This window comes from Hyla sarda, chromosome 4 (assembly GCF_029499605.1).
Source record: "Hyla sarda isolate aHylSar1 chromosome 4, aHylSar1.hap1, whole genome shotgun sequence".
NCBI classification, from domain to species: Eukaryota; Metazoa; Chordata; class Amphibia; order Anura; family Hylidae; genus Hyla; species Hyla sarda.
The window spans coordinates 193747050-193774418 of record NC_079192.1 but is presented as its reverse complement, the minus strand read 5'-3'; the positions used below and the strand labels follow the sequence as shown (position 1 = coordinate 193774418).

At 41.1% G+C, this 27369-nt stretch overlaps 1 protein-coding gene across 1 annotated transcript in view; it reads right to left on the bottom strand.

Annotated features, from left to right (window-relative positions):
- CHCHD3 (coiled-coil-helix-coiled-coil-helix domain containing 3) overlaps nt 1–27369 on the bottom strand; it is a 238911-nt gene that overhangs the window by 52244 nt on the left and 159298 nt on the right. Inside the window, exon 7 of the mRNA XM_056573182.1 lies at nt 23285–23355. Within this exon, the coding sequence (XP_056429157.1) occupies nt 23285–23355 (71 nt within the window). The remainder of the gene's footprint in view (nt 1–23284; nt 23356–27369) is intronic.

Sequence of the window (27369 nt, the reverse complement as noted above, 5' to 3'; positions counted from 1 at the left end):
TTAGAAGTTTGGCACCAATTTTCAAAATTATAGAGAAAATTTCAAAATCAGATCTTTTTGGGGACAAGTACAGTTCAAGTGGATTTGAGGGGCTTGTATGTAAAAACCCCCTATAAATCACCCCATTACAAAAACTGCACCCTTCAGCATAATCAAAATGACATTTGGGAACATTTGTGCAACATGACTCACACTCACGCCTCAGACATGACAGAGCATTGTGTGGATTTTGGGTGTTCCTTTTACTTAGGATACTTTGTAAACACATTATCAAGATGCAGGGGCATTTGGGTTCCAAAATACTTTATGTACTTTGATGGTTTATTACTATTACACTATAAAAACTATTTTTGATCAATAAAATCTTGTTAGTGCTTCGCTATTTTCCGAGAGGTGTATTTTTTTAGTTTTATACCGACAATGTTGTGTGATAGCAACATTTTTTCCTGAGGAGTTGACGTTTCTAGTGGTACCATTTTGGGGTACATGGGACATTCTGATCACTTTTTATTTTAGTTTTACAGAGGTGGCATTGATATAAAGCCATAAATAATGTGATAGTTTTATTGCTTGGGTTGAAATGGACATGGCAATACCAAACATGTGTATATAATTTTTGGGGGGAGGGAAAGGGAGATTGTGTATATTTATTCATTTTTATTTATTATTTATATAAATTTTTTATTTTGTGTGTGTATTTTTTTTTAATTTTTCCTTTTATTTTTTTTTTTTTTACTGTCCCACTAGGGGACTTGACACTTATAATACATAGCAGTACAGATCTGTACTGCAGTGTATTGTGCCTGACAGTGTAACACTGACAGCTGTCAGTGTTTCACTGACACGCATAGCAGATCAGGCTTTGCCTGGGGCAGAGCCTGATCGTCTTCCGTAGCCAGGTAACCAGGGGCTGTTTGGAGGTCCCTGGATGCCATGGCTACCAATGAGATCCCACGTTCTCACTGGAGAACAGAGGGAGCTACCTCTCTCTGTCACTGGCGATCGATGCTGTGGTCCCATTGACCGCAGCACTGAAGGGGTTAACTGTCAGGATCGGAGCTCCGATATGCTATCGCCCCCCAACCCCCCCCGCCAATCACCGCTCGCGCCGTGATTGCTAATGGACGTATATATACGTCCATTTGCGTTAAGTCACGGGAAAAATAGACATTTATCTATACATCCATTTGCAGGAAGGGGTTAAGAACACAGTTGTATCGATAATTATGGGAGCAGTGGCACAGTTGATAAGTGGAGTGCACTGGCATAATTCACCAGGGGAGCAGTTGAATAGTACTTTGGGGGGCAGTGGCACAGGGTTAGGGCCAAATGCCAAGTGCATGTGTTTTATGATGATGTTTTATACAGAAAAGTCAACAAAAAGGCATAATACTCTTACAAATAGTAATGTTTAATAAGCAACAACTGTGTTAAGACCTAAACAAAGGAACTGCTTGGATCCAAAAGACACACTGTAATACAAATGGGGAAACACTGTAGTTCTATTAAATCAATTTAAAAATGAGCAAAACAATTTTACTAGAGCATTTACATTTTTATTAAAGCTAAACTAAATTCCTCACGTCTTCTAGACGAAGGCATTAAAAAGCTGAAATAGAAGATGTATTATTCATCAGGTAGAAGGCTTCATTGCTATGACATGAAGGGACAAATATTTAAACATCTACAGGTGTTTGCCTTGGCAAGCATTGAGCATATGGCACATTAGTTTAATCCGCAATCCAATACAGTTGCACATGAATTAAGAGCTCTTGAAATAGACTTGCCTCATTCTCCCGCACTCAAATTCTTTAACCATCATAATCAATAATAGGTTGAGCTTTGTCGTGGCTAAAAGGAGCAGATGAATGCATGTGCACAGCTGCTGGATAAGTCGCTCTGAAGGGTACATGAGGACTTCACTGCCGATATTTCAGCCAACAGAGACACAAATGCACACATTTATACATTATATATTATGTTGCCAAAAGGGAATGTGGAAAAGCTAAATCTTCCGTTCCATCAAAAATAATAAGATTTTGTGAGAAAGGAAATAGAGGTTGGTCAAAGAAACATCAATTCTGATGTAAGTCAATGCTGGCCTTTAAAGGCATTCTTCAGTAATATATAAATGAGTCTAAAATGACAGAGCACTAGACGTGTTCAAAATGCCGAACCTATCTCCATCTGCTGATCTTAAGCCCTGTGGCTGCATTGTGTTTATTACTAACACCGTCAAACTTTTCTTCCTCATTTCTTCCTACGCATGTACTACGATAATGAACTCCTTCACTTACAAGGAAGTTAACGTATCGATACTCCAGTGCTCTAGTGAAAATATTAACCCCTTAAAGGGGTTAGCCAGGAAAAAAACTTTTTTTTTTTATATATATATCAACTGGCTCCAGAAAGTTAAACAGATTTGTAAATTACTTCTATTAAAAAATCATAATCCTTTCAGTACTTATGAGCTTCTGAAGGTTTCTGTCTAAGTGCTCTCCGATGACACGTGTCTCAGGAACCGCCCAGTTTAGAAGCAAATCCCAATAGCAAACATCTTCTAAACTGGGCGGTTCCCGAGAACAACCTTAACTTCATAAGCTCATAAGTACTGAAAGGATTAAGATTTTTTAATAGAAGTAATTTACAAATCTGTTTAACTTTCTGGAGCAAGTTGATATATAAAAAAACGTTTTTTCCTGGATAACCCCTTTAAGGACCACAGGTTTTTCCGTTTTTGCACTTCAGTTTTTTTCCTCATCACCTTCTAAAAAACATCACGCTTTTAATTTTGCACCCACAGACTCATATGAGTGCTTATTTTTTGCACCATCAACTGTACTTTGTAATGACATCAACCATTTTATCACAAAATTTATGGCAAACCCAGGAAAAAAATATTTGTGGGGCAAAATTGAAAAAAACGAAAACGCCATTTTGTAACTTTTGGGGGCTTCTGATTCTACGCAGTGACCTTTTCGGTAAAAAATACACCATATATTTATTCTGTATGTCCATATGGCTACAATGATACACAATTTGTATAGGTTTTTCGTTTATTTTACAATTTTTTTTTTTAACTACATGCACCAAAATTTGTATGTTTAAAATTGTCCTCTTCTGACCCCTATAACTTTTTTCTTTTTCTGTATACAGGGTGGTATGAGGGCTCATCTTTTGCACTGTGATCTGAAGTGTATTTATCGGTACCCTTTTTGTTTTGATTGGACTTTTTGATCAATTTTTTGGTAAAAAAAAAAATGGTTAAAAAAAGTGACCAAAATACGATATTTGGATTGGATTTTTCTTTTTGGGGCAAGCCATTTACCGTGTTTTAATTATATATTTTTATAGTTCGGACACTCACGCACGTGGCAATACCACATATCTTTATTTTTATTTACATAGTTTTTTTTTAAATGGGAAAAGGGGGGTGATTCAAACTTTTATTAGGGAACGGATTAAATCACATTTATTAACTCTTTTTTTTTTACGCTTTTTTTTTTTGCACTGTTATAGCCCCCATAGGGGACTATAACACGCATTACACTGATCAATGCTATGCCATAGCATTTACTATAGCTAACCTCCCCACACACCCACACTAGGGGTATTAGGAAGAGTTGGGTACTGGCAGGCCTAGAGCACCAAAAAATTGGGTCTGGGGTAGTAGCAGGCTAGCATTATTAGACTGGCAACAGCAAGAATAGATGGCCTTTGCTACCATAGTTATGTCAGGCTGCTGCTTGGTTTGTATGTGGCAGATTCTGGCCAGATACAAATAAAAATATTTGTGAAAAAAAAAATGCACAGGGTCCCCCTTTTTTCCATAACCAGCCAGATTTAAACCAAATAGTAACAGCCTGACATTACCAGCATTGAAAGGCAATCTTTGGTGTAGCAGGCCTGCCAGTACCTGTCTCTTCCCAGTACTTCTGGTGCCGATGGGTACTGAGGAAATAAAGGGGGGGGGGGGGGGGGGGTTAGAGACAGTTGTTTTACAGGCTAATGCCAAGTTAGACAGCTTCCACTACCAAACCACAAATTTATCAGAAATAAAACATGCAAATGCCATGTATATACACCTTTCATTTTAACTAAAATCATTAAACTGACTAAATCTGCTGGAGATTAGGTTGACTATTCAACTATTCAGATGACTAAAATATGCCTAAAACTAAAATGGTACAGAATATGCGGAATATTGTACTAAATTTCCAGTCTAGAAACCTACAGAACTAGGAAGAACTATAAAGCTATGTGCACACATTGGGGAAGATTTATCATTGATTGCCTACATGACATTTTTTGGGCTATAATTTGGCACATCATTTATGTACAGTGGTCCCTCAGGTTACAATATTAATTGGTTCCAGGACGACTATTGTATGTTGAAACCATTGTAATTTGAGACAATATCTCTTTGGAAACCTGTTAATTGGTTCAGGAGCCATCAAAATGTCATCCAAAAATAAGAAAAAGTGAGGATTAAACAACAATAAGAAGATAACTAATATAGATAAAGCAAGTCCTTACATATAAAAGTAAGAAAGATCTGCTGGGAGCTGTAAATCACTGTCTGTCTATGTAGAGGACAGGAGCTTCTTCAGGGTTCTGTACAGTACACACAGTGTCCTAAAAAAGTAACATGAAGCCGTCCTCACTTGGTATCCAAAGAAGCAGCTAACTGTCGCATGGGTAAGGGTTATACAGAACATGTAGTACCTCCCTGCACTGTAGGGGACGCTACCAGATAGGAATTTGGTGCATACACTTCAGTAATACAGGTATTTTACCAGTGAATGCCCATTCTGACTAGTCAGTTCCTTCAGCATTTGACATGTTTCGCAAATCTGGACTGTCCGTAGCATTGCATGTTGAGTCTGGTTTCAAGTTACAATGGTCCGGAAAAAAACATTGTATGTTGAAAATATTGTATGTTGAGACCATTGTAAGTTGAGGGATCACTGTACAGTTTTTTTTTTTTTAACAAAAAATTTTTGTGCAATTTCTAAATAGACACTTTCTGCAAAACTGATTGTGAAATGCAGTAAATCATTATTGACATTGCAGTTGAAGATATTTACCATGTGTGCCTTTTTGACAAGGCACAAGAAAAGTGGGCAAAGGTTAAAAAATAAAAAATAAAATGCAAATTCATACCCCATCTGATGTTACATCCTACAGCTATTTCTGGGGTCATTTTTCCTTTGTGCAAGATTTATCAAAGTCTGTGTTGCTTTATTGATAAATTTGATGCAGGTAAGCCAAAAACACAGCAAAAAAAAAAAGGCAGGAGGAATGACTGCACACAGCCACACAATAATAAATCTCCCTTATTAAGACTCATTTTGAGCCCCCTGAAATTGTCAATTTTTACAGACAAAATAGGTCTTAAACTTTTAGGATTTTCTTTTCTGGAATTGTAGCTTTTTTTTTTTATTTACATTTTTTTTTCATCAGTTTTTTGGGCTACAGCAAATGCCAATATTAGTCATGGCCCAATAAATGTTCCAAACAATTGCTGACTTTTGAGATGAAAATAGGGCCCAGAAGAAGTCCCTTACCTTAAAGGGGTACTCCGGTGAAAACCTTTTTTCTTTTAAATCAACTGGTGGCAGAAAGTTAAACATATTTGTAAATTACTTCTATTAAAAAATCTTAATCCTTCCTGTACTTATTTGCTGCTGAATACTACAGAGGAAATTCTTTTCTTTTTGGAATGCTCTCTGATGACATCACAAGCACAGTTCTCTCTGCTGACGTTATTATAATAATAATAACACTTTATTTATTGTTGTCCTTAGTGGGATTTGAACCCAAGTCCCCAGTACTGCAAGGCAGCAGTGCTAACCACTGAGCCCCCATACTGCCCTTAGCATACATCTGCTATGCATGGTTGCTAAAATGGACAGAGATGTCAGCAGAGAGCACTGTGCTCGTGATGTCATCAGTGTTCCAAAAAGAAAGGAATCTCCTCTGTAGCATTCAGCAGCTAATAAGTACTGGAAGGATTAAGTTTTTTTAATAGAAGTAATTTACAAATATGTTTAACTTTCTGCCACCAGTTTATTTAAAAGAAAAAAGGTTTTCACCGGAGTACCCCTTTAAAGTTGTTATAATGACAGCTGTAAAGTTTAACTAGATATAAACTGACTATACATTTGTGTGTGGCAGATTTTTGCACTCACATTCATGCAACAAATTGGCTGTGTGTGTGAATATACCCTAACTTGGCCTGTGATTCAGTTCCCATACAAAAACATAACCTGTATTCCAACGCTGGGGCAGATCTACTAACCACAAGCATTTTTCATGCCTGTTTTTATCTAAAACCTGCTTTCACACCTTTGATTACATGTGCTATCTCTAGGAGCTGAAATAGATTTCAGATACAATAACACAAGTTTCTGGTATATAATATTGTAAATGTGTTCAGCCCTGGATTGCCATGCCACATCCCTTTCCACTAAGGCTACTCTAGCAGGGTGTAAAACATTGACAAGGGACAAAATGGGGAGATTTATCAAAACCTGTCCAGAGGAAAAGTTGCTGAGTTGCCCATAGCAACCAATCAGATCACTTATTTCATTTTTTAGATGCCTTTCCAAAATGAAAAAAGCGATATGATTGGTTGCTACCGAGTCTTATATTAATTTTAGGCACCAAAAACACACTAGGGCTTATTTTCAGGGTAGGCTTATTTTTTAGGGTACCGTATGTACATTGAACAACATTTACTCCCCTCCCCCCCCCCATCATCATCATCATGTGATGGGCGCAGCTCTGCCCCCTAACATCCCCCCCTCCGGTTTATCAGCCCAGCGCTGCACCCCACATTGGAGGACTAATCGTATGTTACCCGCTAGAGCAGCTTCTCTCCCCCCTGCCAAATAATTATCAGCCGCTGCGCTGTACTTTCTATTCCTGTGCCCGGGCTGTAAATATTAAAAAACAAACTTTAACTCACCTTCGTCCTCCGTTCCAGCATTGCTAAGGAACCGGCCTCATGGTCCCTCCGCTGTTCTTGCTGCTTCCTGGTGTTGTGACGTCTCAGAGCCTTCAGCCTATCACCGGCCGCAGCGATGTCCCGCCTCTGCCGATGATAGGCTGAGCCGACTGTCATGTAAGAAGCCGGCCGACTCTTTACATGACAATGCGCTCAGCCTATCATCGGCAGAGGCGGGACATCGCTACGGCCGGTGATAGGCTGAAGGCTCTGAGACGTCACAACACCAGGAAACAGCAAGAGCAGCGGAGAACAGTGAGGCCGGTTCCTTAGCAACGGGGGAACGGAGGACGAAGGTAAGTTAAAGTTTGTTTTTTAATATTTGCAGCCCGGGCATTGCCTAGGAGGTCTTATTTTCGGGGTAGTCTTCCCCAATGTGATGTCTATACAACCAGTTCAGAACATCTACAAAACAGCAGGTTCTGTGTGTTGGACCCAGTATTCAGTGGTATAGTAGGTACCAAAAGTGATCAGGCCAACCAGAGTTCTCTGTTTTTTTTTTTTTTTACAGCATGTTGTTGCTCTGGGAAATATTCTGCTGATAAACCTTGGATCCTGACATTCATGTGGTTACTTTGACACACACACTATTTCAGGCTTATGTACACCCTTTCATGGCAACAGTATTCAGCAGGGTTGTGCACCATTTTCAGAAATAGTTTAAGGAACATGACAAAAGAGTTCAAGGTGTTGACTTGGCTTCCAATTTCCCAGTTCCCAATCCAGCTAAGGATTTGTGAGATGTTCTGAAAGAACAAGTCCAATTCATGGAGGCCCTACCTTGTAACTTACAGGATATGCTGCTAATATCTTAATGCCAGAGACCAGATATACCAGAGATACTCTTCAGAGGCCTTGCGGAGTATATGCTTCAATAATTAATTTATAATAATAAAACTACCTTGTGTTGCAAATCCAGGTCTGGATTTGCAACACAAGATAGTTTTATTATTATAAATGATCAGTGTATTTCATATAGAAAGTTCACTGCATGTGTGTATGTGTATACAGTTATACATATTATGGTAAAAAGCACATGGACCCCTAAACCTACATACCTGCTGAATATCTTGTTTAAAAACCACATGCAACAATCTGATTTGCTTTATTATTGCACTAACATACTGGGAATGTTTAGCATAAGTTTTTGGCACAAGGCTGCCATGGAGTAGTCATAAGAGGGCATATATTTAACCACTTGCTGAGGAAGGACGAGCCGGCTCGTCCTAATCAGCGAGTGCTTAACGCGTTTGGACAAGCCGGCTCGTCCTGAAGTTAAACTGTCACAGCGTGAAGTGACTTTGGCTGTCATAGACATTGGCCGCGGGACCTCCTGCAGCTGGCCCTGCCCCCCAATTGCTGTGATTGGCTGTGAATCCACATTGACCAATCAAAGCAAAGGCAGTTGAAAAAACTGCCTTTCACAGCTCCGATCTCCTCAGTGCAGGGAGATCAGTGAGGAGATCGGAGCTGTGTGAGCTCTGTGAGAAATAAAACATCACACAAGCCAGAACAGACCACTTTAACCCCCCCATACCCATCCTAGTGCTCCTGCATAGGCGACATCAGCTGGTGACATCTTGGACAGCTGATTGTCACCATGCTGTGATTTCTGCAAACTTTGAGCCTCCTTATGTTTCTAAACTACAACTCCCAGCATGCCCAGACAGCTGTTGGCTGTCAGGGCATGCTGGAATTTGTAGTTTTGCAACATCTGGAGGTCCACAGTTTGGAGATCACTGTGCAGTGGTCTCTAAACTGTAGCCCTCCAGATGTTGCAAAACTACAACTCCCAGCATGCCCAGACAGCTGTTTGCTGTGTGGGCATACTGGGATTTGTAGTTTTGCAACAGCTGTAGGGCTACAGTTTGGAGATCACTGTGCAGTGGTCTCTAAACTGTGGCCCTCCAGATGTTGGAAAACTACAACTCCCAGCATGCACAAACATCAAACAGCTGTCTCGGCATGCTGGGAGTTAATTATAGTTGTGTGCCTCAAGCTGTTGCATAACTACAACTCCCAGCATGCCCTTTGGATATCAGTGCATGCTAGGAGTTGTAGATTTGCCACAGCTGGAGGCACACTGGTAACATAGTAACATAGTTCATAAGGTTGAAAAAGACCAAAGTCCATTAAGTTCAACCTATAACCCTAATAAGTCCCTTTTGAGTTGAGTTGATCCGAACTCAGTGTTTCCCCACCAGTGTGCCTCCAGCTGTTGCAAAACTACAACTCCCAGCATGCACTGACAGACCGTGCATGCTGGGAGTGGTAGTTTTATAACAGCTGGAGGCACACTGGTGGGGAAGCACTGAGTTTGTCTGTTACCTAACACGGTGTTTCCTCGCCAGTGTGCCTCCAGCTCTGGCAAAACTACAACTCCCAGCATGCATGGTGTTTCAGTCCATGCTGAGAGTTAAAGTTTTGCAACAGCTGGAGGTTTGCCCCCCCCAATGTGAATGTACAGGGTACATTCACACGAACTGGGGTTTACAGTAAGTTTCCCGCTACAAATTTGAGCTGCAGCAAATTTTCCACCACAGCTCAAACTCGCTGTGAACCCCCACCCGTGTGAATGTACCCTAAAAACACTACAGTACACTATGCTACCACAAAATAAAAAGTAAAATACTACATATACACTACACCCTTACACAGTCCCCCCCCCACCCCATAAAAATTCAAAACGTCTGGTATGGCACTGTTTCCAAAAAGGAGCCTCCAGCTGTTGCAAAACAACAACTACTAGCATTGCCGGACAGCCATTGACTGCCCAGGCATGCTGGGAGTTTTGCAACAGCTGGAGACACCCTGTTTGGGAAACACTGCTGTAGGGTATTTGTGGTGGTGGTGGAGGCAATTGTTGCTTGTATCCAGGTCCGCCCCTATGCAAATCCCTAATTTAGCCCTCAAATGCGCATGGCGCTCTCTCACTTCGGAGCCCATTCATATTTCAAGGAAACAGTTAAGGGCCACATATGGGGTATTTCCGTACTCGGGAGAAATTGCGTTACAAATTTTGGGGGGCTTTTTCTCCTTATACCCCTTATGAAAAGGTAAAGTTGCGGTCTACACCAGCATGTTAGTGTAAAAAAAAATTTCTCACTAATATGCTGGTGTTGCCCCATACTTTAAATTTTCACAAGCGGTAAAGGAAAAAAAAAGACCCCCAAAATTTGTAACGCAATTTCTCCTGAATACGGAAATACCCCATATGTGGGCGTAAAATGTTCTTCGGACGCACAACAAGGCTCAGGAGTGAGAGCACATCATGTACATTTGAGGTCTAAATTGGTGATTTGCACAGGGGTGGCTGATTTTACAGCGGTTCTGACATAAACGCAAAACAATAAATACCCAGATGTGACCACATTTTGGAAACTACACCCCTCACGGAATGTAACAAGGGGTATAGTGAGCCTTAACACCCCACAGGTGTTTGAAAATTTTTCGTTAAAGTTGAATGTGAAAATGAAAAAAAAAAATTTCACTAAAGTGCTGGTGTTACCCTACATTTTTCATTTTTACAGGGGAGAATAGGAAATAAGCCCCCAAAATTTGTAGCCCCATTTCTTCTGAGTAAGAACATACCCCATATGTGGATGTAAAGTGCTCTGCGGGTGAACTACAATGCTCAGAAGAGAAGGAGCGCCAATGTGTCCGAAATTGAAGGCCATGTGTGTGTTTAAAAAGCCCCCATAGGGCCAGAACAGTGGAACCCCCATTTTGGAAACTACACCCTTCATGTAATGTAATAAGGGGTACATGGGGTATTTCCATACTCAGAAGAAATGGGGTTACAAATTTTGGGGGGCATTTTCTCCTATTACCCCTTACAAAAATGTAAAATTTGGGGGAAAACCAGCGTTTTAGTGAAAAAAATAAAAATTTATTTACACATCCGACTTTAACGAAAAGACGTCAAACACCTGTTGGGTGTTAAGGCTCACTGGACCCCTTGTTACGTTCCTTGAGGGGTATAGTTTCCAAAATAGTATGTTGGTTTTTTTTTTTTTGCTGTTCTGGCACCATAGGAGCTTCCTAAATGTGACATGTCCCCCAAAAACCATTTCAGAAAAACTTACTCTCCAAAATCCCATTGTCGCTCCTTCCCTTCTGAGCCTTGTAGTGCACCCACAGAGCACTTGACATCCACCTATGAGGTATTTCCTTACTCGAGAGAAATTGGGTTACAAATTTTGGGGGGCTTTTTCTCCTTTTACCCCTTGCAAAATTTCAAAAACTGTGTCTACAAGAACATAAGAGTGTAAAAAATGAAGATTGTGAATTTTCTCCTTCACTTTGCTGCTATGAAACACCTAAAGGGTTAACACACTTTCTGAATGTCATTTTGAATACTTTGGGGGGTGCAGTTTTTATAATGGGGTCATTAATGGGGTATTTCTAATATGAAGACCCCTCAAATCCACTTCAAAACTGAACTGGTCCCTGAAAAATTTCGATTTTGAAAATTTTGTGGAAAATTGCTGCTGAACTTTGAAGCCCTCTAATGTCTTCCAAAAGTAAAAACATGGCAAATATAAAGTAGACATATTGTATTTGTGAATCAATATATAATTTATTTTGAATATCCATTTTCCTTACAAGCAGAGAGTTTCAAAGTTAGAAAAATGCAACATTTTCAACATTTTTATGACATTTTGGGATTTTTCACCAAGAAAGGATGCAAGTAACGACGAAAATTTACCACTGTGTTAAAGTAGAATATGGCTGGGTTCACACCACGTTTTCTTAAATACGGTTCCCGTATACGGTTTGGAGGAGGGGGGCGGGGCTTAATCGCGGCGCCCGCACTCAGCCGTATTCGGGAACCGTATTTAATGCAAGTCTATGAGCCGACCGGAGTGAACCGCAGCCTCCGGTCTGCTTCGTTTTCGTCCGTATGCGGTTTCCCGACCGCAGGCAAAAACGTGGTCGACCACGTTTTTGCCTGCGGTCGGGAAACCGCATACGGACGAAAACGAAGCCGACCGGAGGCTGCGGTTCACTCCGGTCGGCTCATAGACTTGCATTAAATACGGTTCCCGAATACGGCTGAGTGCGGGCGCCGCGATTAAGCCCTGCCCCCCTCCTCCAAACCGTATACGGGAACCGTATTTAAGAAAACGTGGTGTGAACCCAGCCTATGTCACGAAAAAACAATCTCGGAATCAGAATAATCGGTAAAAGCATCTCAAAGTTATTAATGCATAAAGTAATAGTGGTCAGAATTGCAAAAAAGGGCTGCGTCCTTAAGGTGAAAAAGGGCTCAGTCCTTAAGAGGACTTTCCATAGAGTAACAGAAATTTCAATGATGTTGAGGTCATGACTTACAGCAAGACAGTGATGTTTCTGGGGCCCAAACTTGGCAAGTTATGATTTGTTTGATTTCAGCAACCCACAGAAATTGAGCATGCACCATCCACTGTGGTTTTCCGGTGCATACTTTGTAACAAACACCAGGAAAATTAAGAAAGTAAATATTAAACGGTCTCACATACAGTGATTTTTATAAGCATGCACACACAACCCTCCCCCCCCCCCCACACACACACACAAATGGGCTTTTTTTTTTTTTTTTTGCCAATTTTGCCACTGTTAAAAAAAAAAAAAAAAAAAGTTTGAAATAAACTTAACCCCTTAAGGACGCAGCCCAGAGGTCAGCAGAGAGCACTGTGGTCATGACATAAGAGAAAATGCATTTCTTTTTGGATTTCTCTTAAGTGTATAGCCCCTAAAAAGTACTAGAATGATTAAGATTTTTTAATAGAAGTGATTTACAAATCTGTTTAACTTTCTGGCACCAGTTGATTTAAAAAAAAAAGTTTTCCAAGGGAGTACCCCTTTAATTGCTTCCCTGATTAATTTTCTCCCTGCCCAGCTTGTCATTTCAGGTGTGTTATGTTGCTGTTTGAGATGTTTAAAGGGGTACTCCACTGGCCAGGGTTCGGAAGTAAACGTTCCGAATGCTGTTTTCATGCTGGGGAGGTCGGCCACGCTCCTCGCCACGTCAAGGCCACGCCCCTCAATGCAAGTCTATGGGAAGGGGCGTGACTGCATTGAGGGGGTATGGCCTTCACGTGGCGCGGAGCGTGGCCGACCCCCACAGCGTGAAAACAGCATTCGGAACTTTTACTTCCGAACGCTGGCCAGTGGAGTACCCCTTTAATGCTTAGTATATTCATTTATTAACCTAACTTCAACCTACTTCAACACAACTTTATCCCAGACCTGTTTGGTGAGCTCATTGGTCTTTATGCTGCAGTTTTTTAAGTAATGCTCTAAAAAACTTTGAGTCCCCATAGGGAACTATTACATGAAACTCTTGGATTGCATACATTGTTCAATGCTATGCCATAGCATAGTATTCATCAGTGTTATTGGTGCTCTGCTGCTCCAGCCTAGATCTCAGGCATGGAGCAATAGAACGCCGATCGGACAGTGAGGAGCAGGGTAAGGCGCCACCCGTTGTCCTTTCAGCTGTTTGAGACGCCGCGATTTCACTGCAGTGGTCCCGAACAGCCCACTGAGCTAACCGGCAACAGTTTTCTCCCATTTTAGATGCCGCAATCAACTTTGACCGGAGCGTCTAAAGGGTTAATACTGGACATCAGCCCAATTGGCGATTTTCGGTATTAGCCCCGGGTCCTGGTTCCTGATAGCAACCGGGACCTGCCGGGTATGATACCAACTGTATGAGACCAGTATACAGAGGGTTACTTTTAATTGTTTTCCTATAGATCACCTAAGGTGATCCAATAATGCCCTAAATTTCCTAGATACTTATATATATTATCTTCTCTTTCTTGTTTTTCACACCAAAAATAAAAGAGAGTTACAATTGTTGGTCTACATCCCCTTCAAGTATTGCTGATTAGTACATGTGGTGCACTTCTCTGTGCTACCTGTTGTTGAAATCGATAGGTGTGGCAGCAGTCCACATGCTATTCATTATCTATCCCCCCTCCTGTCTCATAGCACTCCGCTGTGCTCTCACCTGTCTGATAGCACTTCTCTGTGCTCTCTCCTGTTTCAAAGGACTCCTCTGTGCTCTCTCCTGTTTGATAGTACTCCTCTGTGCTCTCTCCTCTCAGATAGTACTACTCTGTGCTCTCTCCTGTCTCATAGGACTCCTCTGTGCTCTCTACTGTCCCATAGGACTCCTCTGTGCTCTCTCCTGTCTGATAGCACTCCTCTGTGCTCTCTCCTGTTTGATAGTACTCGTCTGTGCTCTCTCCTGTCTGACAGTACTCCTCTGTGTCTAAATAGTACTCCTCTGTGCTCTCTCCTGTCTGAGAGTACTGCTATGTGCTTTCTCCTGTCCTATCATTCAGACAGGAGAGAGCACAGAGCCCACCATCACTTACTGGACTGTGTCCATGCCCGTGCGTCAACTTGGACAAAGCCATGATTTTATAAGCCATGATTTCTATAAAAAGGAAAGAAAGTTTTCTTATATATTAGAAAGAATAATGTTGTGCCAAGATGTACAACATATAAAAAAGTTTTTGTATCTGACAGTGTCCATTTACATTTACGGACAATTGTATCATTTATATGCAAGTACAGTTCCACTATTACAGTGTTTTTTAAATAAAATACTTCAATTTACTCCAAAGGCTGCAATCATATACTATGCTTTTTTCTAGGCACTAGGAAACATTGCCTTGAGATAAAAATTTATGGTATTGTTCAAATCTACTGGGACTTAAGTAAATAATCCACAGATTTCCACTTTTTGGTCCCCATCTCAATACATAAAAATGCCACTCAGCCATGGCTAGTGAAGAACTGAGTAGGCCTTTCCTATGTGTCCAAATGGTGACCTGAAAGCAAAGATTGTCCAGGACCTGGAGACAGTCCTAACAGCAGAACATTGGGCACTTTTAAACAAAAATCCTATTTTTGGTTTTGCTCACATTATGGACCTAAAATCAGATGTATCTCTCAATATCAGAAACGTTTGACTTAGCCTTGGATTTCTGCCACATATTACAATGAAGAATGGACCCAGTGTCATTCACTTGGGCTCTTTCTCAGAGATATCACGCTAAATAAGTGACAGGTCACATATTTCATATGTTGCAGTGAATTCCTTTGGGGAGCAAGTATAAAAAAAAAAAAGTCATAGAAATTTTCAGTTGCATGCAAATGGGGATCTGAAAAGCCTATTCACATGCATTAAATGGGGACTGTCGTACTGAATGTGGAATTCAACACAGAATTCACATAAAAATCTGACATGACAAAAACAAACAGAAAAAAACTTAATAGACAATATCTGCTTCTGAATGACTGATCACAGCAGAATAATAAAGCCTTTATACTTTGACTTAGATGGCAATGGAGAATACAATGTTACTGAGGCATCTGCTGTGTTTCCTGCTACCATCTCTTTAATTACAAAGGGGAAGAAAGCTAATACAAATGTAGAAATGTAATTACTTTGTAAAAGCCCAAATCCTAGCCCAAAGCCATGTTCTTCCTGTAATATCACATTCTTCTCTTCTTCTGTAAACTTTTCATTACAAAGAAGACATCTTCATAATCTAATAAAAATGGTTATAATGCAACTCCTGGAGATATTATTCTTGCATTAGAAACAGTAGCATGTTTTAGTAATGTTCTTTTAATACAATTTGTGCTGTGCAGGAGCCCATTGAACTTGGATCATTTAGAATGTGATCAATGTGAATTAGTGCCTCACAGAGATAAAGCATTTGATCATTGGGAATTTGATCAATGTTTCTTTAGGCCAAGCACAGATAAGACATTTATCAAGAGTGTGCATAATGGTTAGCTCATTTGCACTAAGAGAAAGAGGTAATATGCTTCTTTTGATGCACTACGTGGAATCGAATCATTTATTACATACTTAAAGGGAGTCATATGGTATTCAACTTTTTTATTGTGGCACTAATACTTTAACATCTTAGTACCATTGACTAAGCCTACAAGTCAGAGATGCCATTAAAGAGGTTATCCAGCGAAAGCAAAAACCTGTGTATGGTGTCAAAAAGTGTAATAAAGTAACTTACTAATATAATGTAACCATACTAAACAGATCTCTCCATATCCCCTTTGCTCTCTCTCTCTCGTAGCAGTGACATCATGTCACTCTGATTGCAGAGAGCTCCATGCTTCTCCCCCTCTTCTCCTGTCTGCTCAGAACGAAACCCGTGATGTGAAGAGGGGTGCTTGTATTACTGATAGAGCACACAGTAGGCTGATTGACAAGCCAGGAGCCTGCACAGAGCCCTGCTTATTCTGTCCACACTTCCTGTATTTTGTCTCAGTACAGAGACACACAAGCTATAGGGACAAGATAATGCTCTGGGCAGTGGAGGGACCCCTAGTGGTAAGAAGAATAGAGCATTTTTTCACCCTAAAATATACAAATGTTTGAACCAATGTATTTTACAAAATATAGATATAATGCTATTTTCTATATTATATAAAAAGTTTTGCCAAATGACAAACTTATAAAACCGCCTTTTTAATTTTTAGACAAGCGTCAAGAAGGCTGGGTTGAGCTGCTCAAGTGCCATAGTCTGGCACACATCCTTGCTTGCCTTCATCCCCCCATAGCCCCTCCCTCACTGACATACCGTGCTCTCTGTACATCGGTCAAGGAGGGATTGGCAAATGAGGGCAATTCAAGGAGGCATGCCAGGCTGTGGCACTTGTGCAACTCCGCCCTTTCTTCTTGACAGTTGAAAAATAAGGCAATTTTGTACATAATCTCCAGGAAAGGTACAGTTTGCTTTTATAACCTAACAACTATCTAATGGTGTCCGCAGCTCTTAGCAGTAAATACAGCTGACAGATTCCCTTTAACTATATGTAATAGATAGAATTTGTAGGTTTTCCATTTACTAAAGTTATACCGACAGGTTTTTCTTAGGTTTTGTGCCCAAATTGTCATGTTTTGTGCGCCAGAATTTTAAACGCAAAAAATCCCCCCAAAAAATTATTGCTAGGAAAAGGGGGATTGGTTCCCAAAAAAGGAGTGCGTCCCCAACAGTTTCGAAAAATCCCAACAAATTTACTAATGTTTCCCCATAATAAAATGTGGTGGATTTGTGCTCTGGAAAACCCGACAGCTCAGAGCAAAAGTAAGCAAAAATCCACCAAATTAGTAAATACCATGGAAATATACCTGTTGGGAGAGAAAAAAAATACACTCCACTATTTCTATGATGAACAGATGGAGTGAGCAGTAGTAAGAAACTCTCCAGATAGAAAATAAACCACAGAATAAAGAAACCTGTTTAGATCCCTTTTGTATGTCATTAACCCCTTAAGGACCAGGCCATTTTACACCTTAAGGACCGGAGCGTTTTTTGCAATTCTGACCACTGTCACTTTAAACATTAATAACTCTGGAATGCTTTTAGTTATCAGTCTGATTCCGAGATTGTTTTTTCGTGACATATTCTACTTTAACTAAGTGGTAAAATTGTATGGTAACTTGCATCCTTTCTTGGTGAAAAATCCCATAATTTGATGAAAAAAATGAAAATTTTGCATTTTCTAAATTTGAAGCTCTCTGCTTGTAAGGAAAATGGATATTCAAAATATATATTTTTTGGGTTCACATATACAATATGTCTACTTTATGTTTGCATCATAAAATTTATGAGTTTTTACTTTTGGAAGACACCAGAGGGCTTCAAAGTTCAGCAGCAATTTTGAAATTTTTCACAAAATTTTCAAACTCACTATTTTTCAGGGACCAGTTGAGTTTTGAAGTGGATTTGAAGGGTCTTCATATTAGAAATACCCCACAAATGACCCCATTATAAAAACTACACATCCCAAAGTATTCAAAATGACATTCAGTAAGTGTATTAACCCTTTAGGTGTTTCACAGGAATAGCAGCAAAGTGAAGGAGAAAATTCAAAATCTTCATTTTTTACACTCGCATGTTCTTGTAGACCAAATTTTTGAATTTTTGCAAGGGGTAAAAAGGAGAAAATGTTTACTTGTATTTGAAACCCAATTTCTCTCGAGTAAGCACATACCTCATATGTCTATGTTAATTGTTCGGCGGGCGGAGTAGGGGGCTCAGAAGGGAAGGAGCGACAGATGGTTTTTGGGGGGCATGCCGCATTTAGGAAGCCCCTATGGTGCCAGGACAGCAAAAAAAAAACCACATGGCATACCATTTTGGAAACTAGACCCCTCAGGGAACGTAACAAGGGGTAAAGTGAACCTTAATACCCCACATGTGATTCACGACTTTTGCATATGTAAAAAAAATATATATATTTTTTACCTAAAATGCTTGGTTTCCCAAAAATTTAACATTTTTAAAAAGGGTAATAGCAGAAAATACCCCTCAAACTTTGAAGCCCAATTTCTCCCGATACAGAAAACACCTCATATGGGGGTGAAAAGTGCTCTGCTGGCGCACTACAGGTCTCAGAAGAGAAGGAGTCACATTTGGCTTTTTGAAAGCAAATTTTGCTCTGGGGGCATGCCGCATTTAGGAAGCCCCTATGGTGCCAGAACAGCAAAAAAAAAAAAAAAAAAACACATGGCATACCATTTTGGAAACTAGACCCCTCGGGGAACGTAACAAGGGGTTATGTGAACCTTAATACCCTACAGGTGTTTCACGACTTTTGCATATGTAAAAAAAAATTTTTTTTTTTACCTAAAATGCTTGTTTTCCCAAAATGTTTTCATTTTTAAAAGGATAATAGCAGAAAATCCCCCCCAAACTTTGAAGCCCAATTTCTCCCGATACAGAAAACACCTCATATGGGGGTGAAAAGTGCTCTGCTGGCGCACTACAGGTCTCAGAAGAGAAGGAGTCACATTTGGCTTTTTGAAAGCAAATTTTGCTCTGGGGGCATGCCGCATTTAGGAAGCCCCTATGGTGCCAGGACAGCAAAAAAAAAAACACATGGCATACCATTTTGGAAACTAGACCCCTCGGGGAACGTAACAAGGGGTAATTTGAACCTTAATACCCTACAGGTGTTTCACGACTTTTGCATATGTAAAAAAAAATATTTTTTTTTTACCTAAAATGCTTGTTGGTAATAGCAGAAAATACCCCCCAAAATTTGTTAGGCAATTTCTCCCGAGTACGGCGATACCCCATATGTGGCCCTAAACTGTTGCCTTGAAATACGACAGGGCTCCAAAGTGAGAGCGCCATGCGCATTTGAGGCCTAAATTAGGGACTTGCATAGGGGTGGACATAGGGGTATTCTACGCCAGTGATTCCCAAACAGGGTGCCTCCTGCTGTTGTAAAACTCCCAGCATGCCTAGACAGTCAACAGCTATCTGGCAATACTGGGAGTAGTTGTTTTGCAACAGCTGGAGGCTCCGTTTTGGAAACAGTGGCGTACCAGACGTTTTTCATTTTTATTGGGGAGGGGAGGGGGTTGTATAGGGGTATGTATATATGTAGCGTTTTTTACTTTTTATTTTATTTTGTGTTAGTGTAGTGTTTTTAGGGTACAGTCACACGGGCGGGGGTTCACAGTAGTTTCTCGCTGGCAGTTTGAGCTGCGGCAGAAAATTTTACGCAGCTCAAACTTGCAGCCGGATACTTACTGTAATCCTCCGCCCATGTGAGTGTACCCTGTACGTTCACATTGGGGGGGGGGGGGACATCCAGCTGTTGCAAAACTACAACTCCCAGCATGTACGGTCTATCAGTGCATGCTGCGAGTTGTAGTTTTGCAACCGCTGGAGGCTCCGTTCTGGAAACAGTGGCGTACCAGACGTTTTTCAGGTGCATACGTAGTGTTTTTTATTAAAATTATTTTATTTTGTGTTAGTGTAGTGTAGTGTTTTTAGGGTACAGTAGCACGGGCGGGGGTTCACAGTAGTTTCTCGCTGGCAGTTTGAGCTGCGGCAGAAATTTTGCCGCACCTCAAACTTGCAGCCGGATACTTACTGTAATCCTCCGCCCATGTGAGTGTACCCTGTAGATTCACATTGGGGGGGGGGGGGGACATCCAGCTGTTGCAAAACTACAACTCCCAGCATGTACGGTCTATCAGTGCATGCTGGGAGTTGTAGTTTTGCAACAGCTGGAGGCACACTGGTTGTGAAACACCGAGTTTGGTAACAAACTCAGTGTTTTGCAACTAGTGTGCCTTCAGCTGTTGCAAAAGCTACAACCTCCAGCATGTACGGACAGCGGAAGGGCATGCTGGGTCTTGTAGTTATGCAACAGCTGGAGGCATACTACTTTGGCTGGGGATGCTGGGGATTGTAGATATGCAACAGCTGGAGACACACTGGTTTGCTACTTAACTCAGTGTGCCTTCAGCTGTTGCAAAACTACAACTCTCAGCAGTCACCAACAGCCAACGGGCATGCTGGGAGTTGTAGTTATGCAACCACCAGATTCAACTCCAACTCAACTCCAACTCCCAGCATGCACTTTAGCTGATTGTGCAAGCTGGGAGTTTTAGTTATACAACAGCTGAAGGTACACTTTTCCATAGAAAGAATGTGCCTCCAGCTGTTGCAAAACTACAAGTCCCAGCATGCCCATAAGGGAATGCTGGGAGTTGTGGTGGTCTCCTGCTGTTGCATAACTACAGCTCCCAGTATGCCCTTTTTGCATGCTGGGAGCTGTTGCTAAGCAAAAGCAGGAGGCTGTCACTCACCTCCAACGATCCAGCCGCATCAGGTCAGTCCCTCGTCGTCGCCGCCACTGCTCCTGGGGCCCCGATCCCAACAGGGACGCCGGGGATCGGGGTCCCCAGCACCCGGGGTGCACGTCCCGCACCCGCTTACGTCCTCCGGAAGAGGGGCGGAGCGGGTTGCGGGAGTGACACTGGCAGCAGGCGCCTGATTGGTCGGCCGGTAATCCGGCCGACGAATCAGGGCGATCGTGAGGTGGCACCAGTGCCACCTCACCCCTGCTGGCTATGGCTGTTCGGCCCTGATCAGCCAGTAATTCCGGGTCACTGGAGACCCGATTGACCCGGAATCCGCCGCAGATCGCTGGCCATCGCCGACATGGGGGGTCATCATGACCCCCCTGGGCGATATGCCCCGATGCCTGCTGAACGATTTCAGCAGGCATCGGGCACCGGCTCCGCTCCAGATGGTTGCGGGGGGCCGGTAAAACACATGACGTTCTCATACCTCATGTGTCCTTAAGGACTCGGAAATGGAGACGTATGAGAACGTCATGTGTCCTTAAGGAGTTAATGTCTGCCAGCACCTATATAATGCACTACAGGTAGATTCCAATGATTCTTATTGATTTGCACAAGCAGTTTTAGATGGCATCATTCAGATAAAGTTAAATGAATTAAACTGTTAGATTGATAAATGTGTTAAAATCTTTTCTGTATGAATTTTAGTTAGCACACCTAAACACAATGGGGGAGATTTATCAAAACCGGTCCTGAGGAAAAGTTGCTGTGCTGCCCATAGCAACCAATCAGATTGCGTCTTTCATTTTGGAAAAGGCCTCTGAAAAATGAAAGAAGCGATCTGATTGGTTGCTATGGGAAACTCAGCAACTTTTCCGCTGGACAGGTTTTGATAAATCTCCCCCAAAGTGTACCTCCAATGCCTTTTTCACTTAAAAAAAAAAAATGACTAATGCAAAACTGTGCACCATGGTAATTTTTGTAAATAATATTATTTTACATTTGGTGCCTAAATGCCTTAACAGAGGCACCGTTCTCTCCACACCCCACTGTTTATATAACTATGCAATAAGAGAAAAAAAGCTTCCTGCTCTGCCTCCACACCCCGTCTCCAGCGCAAGACCTAGTGCCATAGAATCATATTATGCTGGGTGAAGATGGGTGCTGTGAAGACGAACAGGGAAAATAGCTAGAAAAATAAATATATTGCACAGTAGGGCTGAAACAACTAACCAATTAATCGACTATTAATTGACTATGAACATAGTTGTAAACTATTTTCATAATCGATTAATCGGTTGGCCGATTAGTTGGTCACAGCCAGTTACTAAAGTTTACATACACATAGCGATTATCACTATGCATAAATGCAACTGTGGCCCTTGGCAGCCTGTTTAGTGAAGAGGGGGGCCACACAATGCATCCCTTACCTAAAACACACAGAAGACCTTCAGTCTGATCCCCTCCCATCATTAAAGGGGTGCTCAGGTGGAAAAAACTTTTTTTTTTTTTTTTTAATCCACCATTTGAGCCATCCAGGACTTATCCATTCTCAGAGTCTTCAATAGCTGCTGACATCACCCGCTGCAAGTGAGCTGCAAGTGAGACCGCAAATTTCCATTCCTCTATCTGCCGGAGCTCCAGCCAGACTGTGCTTGTGGCCAGTGCGCTCCTGCCAGAGCCCTAGCCCGACAATCCTTGTGCTCCTGCCAGAGCCCTGATGTGACATCCACTCTCGGAGTTTGTTCATACCAGCACAGCGCATTAATGGCTGTCTCCGTGAGTAACTCTCCCAGTGTTAAATTACCAACTTCACATACACGAGGTCCGTCACAGAACGGGACCACACTGTCGAGTGTACTATACCTGTTCCAACTACAGCAATAGAGAGTCTGCACGGGTGCTCTTATCTATAAGAACTTTATTCCTTTTGGATCAAATATAGCCACGGACTGTTACCATCCATAGTGGACTTCTATTTGGGACATTTCTGTGATTAACCATCCCAGTGCCGGTACCAACTAGTGATTGCTACCATAAATTATCTACCACTAGGGCCCAATGGTAGAATATCTATTTGGTGCTTTTTTATTGTTTTACCTTGTTTTTATGCATGTTTAATTATTTTTTTATTCTTTATTATACTCCTATTGTAATAAAATTCTGCATTTTTTTTCAAACTATTCTGTCTTCAATCATTATGCAGCATATAATATGGTGAGATCTTTGAGTTTTGGGTAATAATGATATAATTTACAAATCTGTTTAACTTTCTGGCACCAGTTGATTTAAAAAAAAGTTTTCCACCAGAGTACCCCTTTTACTCTCTCCCTAGTCTAACTCACAAATTATCTTCTTCTCCACTATGGTTATTTTTATTCGATTAGTTGATGAATTGAAACAATAGTCAGCCAACTAGTGCACAGTACTACATGATTTGTCAGAGGAACCCTTTAAGGGCACAAACAGACCAAGTGGATTGGATTTTACAAATGGCATCTTTATGAGCATCCCACTCTAGTTATAATAAATACACATGCTACAGTCACCACTTAATACTATAGAGTGAACATAAAATATATATATTTTTTTCTATCTCTAAAATTGTGAAAAGAAACATTTCAAAGAAATGGTCTTACTTGAATCTTGCTTCCACAGTGTTTGCAGCTGACTGGTATTGTTCAGTAGTAACTTTATAAAACTGAGCACTCTGAGGAAAGTAAAAGCAGATGAAAAAAGATTACTCATTTTTCTTCTAGAAACTTGATATTACACAACGAGGTGTACTATATATTCTAGGAAGATTTTAAGCTGACAACTGGAGATGCACTTAACATAGCAAAAAAATAACATCCTGCATAAAGTTGCATAAAAGAAAAAACAGCCTGTAGGGAAACATTGTTTTAAGAAATAAAGTAGTATTGGAGAGGGTCTGCTCTCTGGACCCCCTAACAGATTCTCAATATGAGGTGTCATTGTGCTGATTTAGCAGAAATCCTAGGCAGGGGACTGCAGCTGGTCCAATTAATTAAAATAAAGCTGTGCTGCAGTACCCCTGCATAACAGCACCACAGCCATCTGCTGTGGTGTGTGGTCACCCCTTCATTCATAGAATTAGTAGATGTCCCGATGGTTGGGCCTTCACTAAAAATAAAACTAGTAATATGCCATAGTGATATTTCCCTAATTTATGAGATGAGAAAACTAGTACTGTATGTCACATTGGGCAGGGATACGGGTGGCCCTAGGCTCACCAACAACCACTTTCTCTGCCTACTTGAATATTCGCCCTAAGCGATGGATCATGAACTGGACGACGGTCGGTCCCTGTTCTAAGTGCAGGGGCATTGATAAGTCCCATACAATAAACAAACACTGTACACAAGTCAGGGCACAACGGGTTAACAAGCACAAAACAAGAAACAAAACACAGGGGATCAATGGACAAACAGTAAAGAGCAATCAGACTGGCCAAATCCAAATCTAGAAATCTCAAAGTACAAATATGGAGTACAGAAGAATAGTCAGGTCATCAAGCCAAGGGTCAAAATACACAGTATAGACCAAGCAAAGAACTATACAAAAGATAGTCCAGAAATGACTCAAACACAGGCAACTAAATAACAGACTGACTGGGTATTTAAATTCACCTGAGAAGTGTGTAGACACTGAGGCCAAATGCGATTTGCCCTACGTCCAAACCCCCTGACTGGCCCGTGCATCATCCCAGCAAAGCAGAAAGCAGAAGAATTTAAAGGGGTTTTCCAGGAATTTTTTTTATTTTATTTGACTTTGCGACAGGGGCTGTAAAGTTAGTGTAGTTCATAATATAGTGTCTGTGCCTGCGTGTGACGGTGGTCTCACAATTCTTCTGTTATTATCGCCCCAATATGTATTTTTAAAAGCATACAAAATTACTCATGTCTCGGGCTTTCCCAGGTTGCAGTGCGTCGAGACCTGATATCAATAGTCAGGTGATCAGAGGGAGCCTGTCCTGCTTCAATTTTGAAACAGCTGTAGGCCCCCTGGTTAGAAAACACTGTGTTTCAATGGGTGGGGTGGCTGATGTGTGGGAGGAAGGAAAGTGATCTCAAACTTTCAAGCATGGAACTGTGGGATGTGTAGTTTAGAGAACAAAATCCAACAGGAAATACTCAGTTCTGGCAGGTAAGTACTAAAATCACTTTATGGTAGATAATCCCTTTAATCCTTCTGTTGGAACCAGACCCACTCATTGCACTTTGATTATTCTCATTCATATCATGTTCCCAATTTAAACATATCTATGTGGTTACGTAGAATATTTGGCTTAATAAAATTATCCATGGCAACAATGGGGCTCTTGATCTAACTGCACTCTTTCCACAGGGCTTTCTGTCTTATACATTAAACCTTTGATAGATTATCAATGGTTTATATATTACATATTTTAATTATTTATCTATTTTCATTAATTTGCGTTATCTTCAAATCACAAGGGCCCTGTGGCAGGGATGTCATACTGTAATCTTCAATAAATCCAATCTTAACTTGTACTACACAATCTCTCATTCTTCACCTCTGTCTATAATTAAGAATCATTTTGAAGGACAGTTTTCTCTTATACAAACCTGTCACTTAGATTTAGCAGATATACCAAGCAGCAAAACAACGCATTATAAAAAAAATACCAATAATAATCAATACCATTTGTATAACTGCAGCACTATCCACTAATGTGTGGAAATTGACTTTTTATAACTGTCCAGTGCTATATGTTAATTGCCCACATTTAGTTATTGGGCGTGGGCTCCTTCAACAAGTAGTCACTGTCTCCAGGGCTGTAGTCATGGCTATTATGACGTGATTGACAGCACAGGCTTGGCCGACGTCATTGCTTCATTGGTGCAATCTCTTGTATACCCAGAAGTGATGTTATCTCTGGCCATGCGCAGTGGCCGTGAAAGGAGATACAGATCTGCATACCCATGCATTGCAGCGCTTTTAGGTATGCACGAGATTCCAGCACTGAAGCAATGATGTTGGCCAGGCCTGCCATTGTCAAGCACACCTCAAAAAGCTCAAGTGGCATGCCCATGAGCATATGACATACCTAAAATATGTGGACACATAAATATTTACCCTGTACATCTGGAGTCGGGCTCCTTTGCGCCTACTCATCCGTTTTCTGCTATTTTGTGCCTGTAAAGTAGCGATTATGGCCTGGAAGGAAGCTTCTCCTCCCCCTCTGTCCCATTGGTTTAACTTAATAGGTATGTCCCGCTGTAAAGAACTCTTTATATTAGTCGTAAATGCCCGAAGAAATTTGATAAGGTTTGGATGCCTTGGTTGATTTTGGGGGAGTCGGTTGTCCCCTCGCAATGTGTGAGTTCTCCTCAGTAACTGTAGATCGTTTCTCTCCTATGTGTGGTGGTCCGCTGGGGCTTTCCTGGGTGTTTGTGTGGTTGTGGGTGAGTGTTGTTTGTTGTTGGGCTGTTTTGCTCTAAAAACTCCATGTTTGGCCCAATTCCTGGCTGCTGTTGTAGAGTCGCATCTACTTACGTTATGTATACTTTGGGTGCTCTTGTGGTGCTCTTTGGAGTGATGTTGTTTCTTTTTTGTTTTGTTGTAAAATTATAAATACATGCTTTCAAAAAAAATATTTACCCTGTACAACAGAAAGGTAGTGAGGACAAAGCTTTCATATATGTGTATTTTATGGTGCTGATATACATAGAAAGGGGCAGGGAAGCTAAAGAAAAATTATTTCGATTTAAAATAAACAATTAGGCTATGTTCTTGCAGTGTATGTTAAGGCTCAAAATGTACTTGTTTTACAAGCTTTTTTGTTGCTTTCTGTAAAGTTTTTTTTGTGAGCATTTTGTTTTACAGAGCAGGGTAAGGTAACAGGCTATCGTCAAACACAGGAACACAGGTCAGGAACCAAACTGACACCTTCACTGTAGACAAAATACACTATTGCTCAGGCACCACAGGAAGCAAGAGGTGCTCTCTTATAGGTGGTACCTGGCAGGGATTAGAGGACAGGAATCAGGGATGCAAACGAACCCTTAAAGGAACAGTCTGTAGGGTATCACAAATAAGCCGGACATAATATGTACACCGGATTTGTCTTGATGAAACAGCTGATGAAGAATGTAAACAGCTAAAAATGCATCACTAAACACTTGTTTGGCTGCCAGCTATCTGTTCCACTTGCCTTGTAAACATGCATGCTTCACCCAAATTTCTTTTTAACAGGGCAGTGGCTTATCTACTGGACAAAAGGGTAAGGCAGGAGAAATCAGATATGCTCCAACCTTCTCTCTCCTAGCATCTGCTGTCAGGATACAGTAAGGAAGCTACCGTATACATTAGATGGTTCAATGGTCCTGACAAATTAATAAGATTGACCAAAATGTTTCAATGTGAATGTCAGCTTCTGAGTTATCAATAGCAAACAATGAGATATCAGCTATTGTTCTTTAAGAGCCTACTGGTGAGTCAAAGCAATCCCTAAACTTTTGCTGAGCAACAGTTTTGATAAATGTCCTTCATATTGCTTCTACTTGGTTCCAGAGAGTTATTACTGCTATGCCAGGGCTGCTATATATTTTTAGAGGCTGCCGCACATGGCAGCCTAACGTGCTGGATTTATCAAGAGGCGTGCACCTCTCAATAAATGCAGTGAATCCCGGCACTAGCAGGGGGCTGATTTAGACTGGGGTGTGAGAAGATGCTTTTG